Source organism: Trachymyrmex septentrionalis, unplaced genomic scaffold, assembly GCF_001594115.1.
Source record: "Trachymyrmex septentrionalis isolate Tsep2-gDNA-1 unplaced genomic scaffold, Tsep1.0 scaffold8, whole genome shotgun sequence".
Taxonomy (NCBI): domain Eukaryota; kingdom Metazoa; phylum Arthropoda; class Insecta; order Hymenoptera; family Formicidae; genus Trachymyrmex; species Trachymyrmex septentrionalis.
The window spans coordinates 1,035,287-1,041,623 of NW_017305987.1; the positions used below are offsets into that span (position 1 = coordinate 1,035,287).

A 6,337-nucleotide genomic window follows, 5' to 3' on the forward strand; every position below is an offset into this window, starting at 1 on the left:
AACCGTAGTAGGTAGCACAGTTGGTATCATCAGCTCGATTATTATCATAATCGGTATTTGCGCAGCGATTACAGGTAAATACGTGGAATTATCGATCATAATTGAATTCTAATTCATGAGAGTCATAAAATCGTCGATGTGTTACCCACTGAGGTACACAGTTCAGTGTGTGCACATAGAGGCCGCTAGTAGACGGGTTCCATTTCTAATGACTTTTTAGAATGTATGAGTGTATAGAGCGTATAGATTGTTCAAGAGTATATTCTTCTGTCTAATGCACTGATTTTACCAGATGCAAGATTAAATTGTTAAAGTTTGACGATAGCGGCGATAGTACATACGTGTGTGTATTTGTCATCTAGGTCCCGAATTAGTCGAACGGAGTACTTCGTGTATTGTTATTAGAATTGTATCGCTCGTATTAGTCAGAAACAAAAGCACGAAAATGAGTAATTCAACTATTTCGGATCAAACACTGATGGACAAGTCGATGCGGAGCGTCTTTGGTGAGTAATTTAACATACCAACCTCGACGCTGCTTCTTACAGTTATATTAATGTGACATCGCATTATCTATTGTTTTACAGTCGGGAATATTCCGTACGAGGCTACGGAGGAGAATCTGAAGGATATCTTCAGTGAGGTGGGACCGGTGCTTTCGTTTAAGTGAGCTTATTTTTCGTTATTTGCCTTAATTAATTGTATTAAACAATTTATTATTATTATTCCTTTCGAATCTTTTGACATATCTTAAACATTTCTTATTAATTTTAGCAGCCAATTAAAAAATATTACTAACTTTCTTTCTAAGAAAGTAACTTGAACTTTATCGATATTGAATTATCGTCTAGAATGCTTATAAAAGAATTTCTTTGCAATAATTAAATATATAGAACATAATTTTATTCATTTATATCTCATATTATGATTTTTCTATCAAAAACATATATTTGACTTATAAGTGTTATCTGTCTCTGTTTTTTTATAATCACTCTAATTTTTTTATTACAAAGGTATTTAATATAGTATTTGTATTTATCTACGTATTTAATTATTGCAAACAGATTAGTATTTGATCGTGAGACAGGCAAGCCCAAAGGATATGGCTTTTGTGAGTATAAAGATCAGGAGACTGCTCTAAGTGCTATGAGAAACTTAAATGGATATGAAATTGGTGGACGAACGTTACGCGTGGACAATGCTTGCACGGAGAAAAGTCGTATGGAGATGCAAAGTCTCTTGCAGGGTCAGAGTACAGAGAATCCTTATGGAGAAGCCGTTCAGTCAGATAAGGCACCAGAAGCGATAAGCAAAGCTGTGGCATCTTTGCCACCAGAGCAGATGTTTGAACTGATGAAACAGATGAAACTTTGCGTTCAAAATAATCCAAATGAGGCACGTCAAATGCTTCTGCAGAATCCTCAGTTGGCGTATGCTCTGCTCCAAGCACAGGTGGTCATGAGAATAGTGGACCCTCATACAGCTGTCAGTATGTTGCACAAGGCTAATCCTATCCCAGGTATACTGACACCATCGGAGAAACCAACTCAGCAGGTACAACCGCGAATCGAGGAGCCTTGGGCACAGCGACCCCCACCACCTATTAATGCCCCAGCGCCTATTTTCGCAGGTACGACAAAGAACCATCTTACAACATTAATTATTATTTAAGCATTATATTAGTTATTATTGGTTATAAAAAATTGCATTAAAATTTTGAGGTGTATGCATCCATTTTTCCTACAGTTGATCCATTCGAGCATAAAAATTAATTAATACTTTATTAATTAATACTACTTGTTTTATTTATCTTATGATTTATTATGTTATACTTCATCTGAATCGTGAAGTCTCCATTGTCACAGATGGACAGGGAATATAAATGTAAAAATTCAATCCGTAAAAACAGGTCAGGACGTAGATCTTCGACTAGAGAGACAGATAGATCCGTGTGTAACTAGGAAGAATCAAGATTTGAGAGGATCACTGGACAAGGAATTTAAATTAAAAATTGAATCCGTAAAAACAGGTCAGGACGTAGATCTTCGACTAGACAGGCAGATAGATCCGCGTGTAGCTAGATTGGATCAAGATTTGAGAGGATCACCCCAAACGCAGCCTGCGCCAGTCAGTGCGCCGGTGATACCGGTCACCACTGATCTGAGGGGGGCAAATGCATTTAATATGGCAGACAAGTAAGAGCACTTCATGTTAATCGATATACATAGATTCGATTATAGACTGAGTAATTAAAAGACCTCTTTTTACAGCCTACTTTCTGTGGAAGGAATTGAGAGGTCCCATACACATATATATATACACATATATATATATATATATATATATATATATATATATTAATAGGTTTAATCATTATTCCTTGCACTAAATCGACATTACTTTCAGCTTTTATCGCGATCCGAGATCTGAGAGATTCGGCAGAGATTCAAGAGATCTTAGAGATTCCAGGCCCATCGATCCTAGGATCACTAAACCTCCTCGTATGTATTTTTCACTTTTTTACATATTCGTTTTATGTAGATCTATTGACTTTATGTTCGACGAAGACCATTGTTCCATAATTTTTAACGACAATATCGGTGTCATAGTATGGTTAAAAGTTACAGAATAACTACAGTAACTACAGGCCTAAATTTACCAAGAATTTCTTTTTGATGAATTTATATATATCGCTAATGGACTTTTGTTTTTCAAAACTTTCAGCGGCTCCTGTCGCGCCTCCGATTGTTCCGAGACCGGTTGTTGCACCAACTGTGCCAGCACCAAGTACTGTAACTAGCAACACAACTGGTTCGTCTGCCACTACGATTTCGCAGCCTGCGAGTTCTGCAACTTCGAGGCTAGTGGCCGGAATGTCTCCAGCGGGAAGTATCCCCAGTGGTGCGTCTGATCAGGAAAAGGTATATTTAAAATTTTTTCATTGACAAGAACTGTTTATCATGTTTTTATTACATTTTTTATTTGAAATTGTTTTCAAAGAATAGACATCTTAAACAAAATGATATCGCATATATATATATATATATCTCGTGAGTCACATTTTAGAAAATAACATTTAACAAAAAAAGTACAATTATACGCATAAGAAAATATGTAAAGTTGAATGATTATATTAACTCACAGTAGTCAAACGCAAATCTAAATCATTAAATTCATTATTATTGTCTTCGTAGCATGGTCATATGCATATAAAAACATATATGTTACATATAGCTATTCTAAATTCTAAATAGGTCATGAATTTTTTTGCAGGCGGCCTTGATAATGCAAGTATTGCAATTGTCAGATGAGCAAATTGCAATGCTTCCTCCTGAACAGAGGCAAAGTATCCTAGTGCTAAAGGAACAGATTGCAAAAAGTACACAACGTTAATGTAAAATCTCTAATACTTTCTGCATACAGAACGCGGCAACGTTTGCCACATGGTGGAAATTAGTGTTTTCCATTTTTGTAGAAAAGCGGTAAACTTAATTGGTTACCATGCTAACTTTCGCCGCGTGATAAGTGTTGCTGCATCCTGTGTGCAGAAGCCATAAGTCCTGAATCTAATGCAGTATATATCAAAGTGTAATATGTACGATGGATTTCTACAAAATAAGATTTTACAAGAACAAAAGAGTATATTTCGCTCTTATTTCTAATCTATCTCGTCTTATTTATACGTAGAAAAAATAAACTATGATAAAATGAACTTCACAGTTTAAATTCTTTCTCGATTTAAGGCTCCTGAGTAATCACCATATTAAATCGTTTTAACGTCACGATTCATATAATTGTAAATGACTGGTGACTCAGGAATCTTAAATTATATGAAACGCTATATAAATCATATGAAATAAATGTATGTGAGTTAAGTTGAAATCAGTCAAAGAGTTGACGGTAATCCTCAGTCTTCTGTGAGATTAAATTGATATAAACCTTCTTTTATTAAATCAGCATAAAACAGTTCCGTACACATTTTGTCCTTGTATACTTCGACTACCACATGGTTACCCTCAATAATTTTCTGTGATAATAATTACGTATTTTTATGTGAGTTTTAAATAAATGAATTTTATTTTAAACGAACTTACCTTAACTCGGGCCACGACTACTTCGTTGTATATTTCATCTAATTTCGATGCTAATAAATCAATATCGTTAGAAACGAAGTTTAGCCCCCAAAATGTGCATTTGATAGCCATGGCAGGCAATTTCAACCATTCCTCTTTTGGTACACGTAAATCATAGTTTCTGGAATATTTTATTTTTGCATATCATTATATATAAATAAATCAATAATGTTAAAAACTTACTTGGAGAGTATGTCCGCTATATGTAACTGTATGTACTCGTGATTACCAAAATCGATGTAATATAATGAAATTTTCATGTACTGAGTGTTTAGAATTTTTTCACTATTTGTAATAATGCATCTATACCACATATTATCAGTAAATTTCGCGATGCACGGAGTATCTAAAAAATATAAAATAAGTATATGTCATTGAAGGAATCATAATCTGTATCAGTTAAATCATGCATAGTTTTATCTATGTTATTAAAAATAATTAAAAAATTACTCTTTGCAAAGGATTCGATTAATGGTTGATGATTAGTCTGCATTTCTGACATTACGCTTTCGTATTTCAAGTAATATTCGTGAAGCTCCTAAAAGATAATAAATAAATTAGATGCTGTTTATGTCAGATATATTTAATAATTCGCGTATGCTTACATTAGAGAATATATCGTCGTTATTTTCTGCCAGTTGCGCTAATGAAGTGATGGGATCTCTGTTACAACATAATATTAATTCAATGTACTTTGTATCCTGCGGAATGATCAACCGTTTGTATGAAATCATATAATCTTCTTCCTCTGATGGTTGCGGTGTTGAACAGGTTATATTCGCGTTTAAAATATTCGTGTCTAGTGAAGATATACTTTCGGTATCGGAAATCATGTGCTTATTCTCTAATTTATCAAATAATTCTGTCTTTGTAGTTTCCACTAAATTACCACTAATTACATTCTCATTTAATGTAATATCCTCAATATCACTAATTACATTCTCATTTAATGTAATATCCTCAATGTTTGTATTCGAAGATTTCTTGGAGATGTCAGTTATGCATAGCTTTTTGTAATCACTTATTGTTTCTTCAATGACAACATCCCTAGTGGTGTTCAAGGTTACCGTCGAATTGAAATCTTCATTTTCAGAATTGTCCGAATCATTCCATGACTTACGTTCGATCTTAATATCCATATCCATGTGATTTGAAAGATATAGCAGAAGATCGCATTTCCACGGTCGCAATAATGTGATGGATATCTATAAGTATGATGATATTGCATGCGCATAACATTATTATAAAATTACAATAAAATAATTGGAGACTTCATACTAAAGATTGAGATTTATATTCATAAACTGCTATTGACGTAGATGTAACTTACAATTAAATTTGTGGATTGGCGCTGTAAAATAGACACTTTGCATTCTTGATCAACCAGAAGCGCGTGTATGCGGTCTAAATCGATCAACTTCCATCTACCATTCGGGGATGCCTGTTGTACAAACACAAGGAGAGATTTTGAAGAAAATTATTGCGAATACAGAATTATGCAAAAAAAAATTGGTATTGTCAAAGAAAATTCTATTACCGGTCTTAGTCCGCTGATAACGCATTTTGTGCATTGAATAGGAATATGTCCCAATCTAATGTCATCTGTTACATGTTCTATTTTACATTCTTCCACATTGCCATAATCGACAAATTCCACCTTGGATCATATGATCAAGAAAAAGTAATGCGAAAATAATAATTAAAAATAATAAATTATTTTTTACCTTCACTACATTTCCTAAATTGTCGACAATTCTACCTCTATACCACTTTTGATTATGATGATATTGAGCAATACATATTTCTCCTTTCTTCCATTGTTTCTCTTTGTTCGTTTTAACTTTCTTACAATAATTTTGCAATTCGGTCTCTATGTAATTCAATAAATCGGCATCTAATAAAAGTAAAACAATAAAATATAGCAACATATTATGATAGAATATAGCAACATATTTTTCGAATAATTAAAACTATTGTTCGTATTGCTATAATATATAAATGATATTAGCATAGATATAAGCATAAATCAATGAAAAATTTCATGCAAGATTAAAAAGAAATTCTGTATAACTATTAGGGATGTTTTTTACCACTTTTTTACTATCCTATAGCCGGATATCATTAATATAGATATCCGAGAATATATCCGGTTGAAAAATTTGATATCATTAAATTATTGATTTTATATTATATAAATGTTCTAG

The 6,337-nt window shown here is 33.2% G+C and overlaps 2 protein-coding genes across 6 annotated transcripts in view; one reads left to right on the forward strand and one right to left on the reverse strand.

Annotated features, from left to right (window-relative positions):
* The first annotated feature begins 251 nt into the window (after positions 1-251).
* Positions 252-3,781, forward strand: LOC108754502 (cleavage stimulation factor subunit 2). 4 transcript variants are annotated; one of them, XM_018496845.1, is made up of 8 exons: positions 252-506; positions 588-666; positions 1,065-1,630; positions 2,030-2,195; positions 2,271-2,297; positions 2,407-2,501; positions 2,725-2,921; positions 3,274-3,781. In XM_018496845.1, the coding sequence occupies exons 1-8, from the start codon at positions 446-448 to the stop codon at positions 3,391-3,393; spliced, it is 1,311 nt and encodes a 436-aa protein (XP_018352347.1). In that variant the 5' UTR covers positions 252-445; the 3' UTR covers positions 3,394-3,781. The 4 variants fall into 4 exon arrangements, with proteins under 4 accessions (XP_018352347.1, XP_018352345.1, XP_018352349.1 ...); XM_018496843.1 differs by having other exon boundaries at positions 1,910-2,195; positions 3,274-3,779; XM_018496847.1 differs by lacking the exon at positions 2,271-2,297 and having other exon boundaries at positions 3,274-3,778.
* Positions 3,655-6,337, reverse strand: part of LOC108754500 (RING finger protein 17) — a 212,588-nt gene continuing 209,905 nt past the window's right edge. Inside the window, exons 20-27 of one of the 2 annotated variants that reach the window (XM_018496840.1) lie at positions 5,858-6,027; positions 5,671-5,790; positions 5,464-5,574; positions 4,739-5,338; positions 4,584-4,671; positions 4,317-4,479; positions 4,095-4,254; positions 3,655-4,027 (exon numbers count right to left, since the gene is read on the reverse strand). In XM_018496840.1, coding sequence (XP_018352342.1) covers positions 3,908-4,027; positions 4,095-4,254; positions 4,317-4,479; positions 4,584-4,671; positions 4,739-5,338; positions 5,464-5,574; positions 5,671-5,790; positions 5,858-6,027 — 1,532 coding nt within the window. In that variant the 3' untranslated portion in view covers positions 3,655-3,907. The remainder of the gene's footprint in view (positions 4,028-4,094; positions 4,255-4,316; positions 4,480-4,583; positions 4,672-4,738; positions 5,339-5,463; positions 5,575-5,670; positions 5,791-5,857; positions 6,028-6,337) is intronic. The other variant, XM_018496841.1, reaches the window with a different exon arrangement.

Coding starts and splice junctions, on each gene's coding strand:
- LOC108754502 (XM_018496843.1), top strand. CDS start 446: ATGAGTAATTCAACTATTTCGGATCAAACACTGATGGACAAGTCGATG. Junction 507..587: donor GTCGATGCGGAGCGTCTTTG/GTGAGTAATTTA, acceptor ATTGTTTTACAG/TCGGGAATATTCCGTACGAG. Junction 2,502..2,724: donor TAGGATCACTAAACCTCCTC/GTATGTATTTTT, acceptor CAAAACTTTCAG/CGGCTCCTGTCGCGCCTCCG.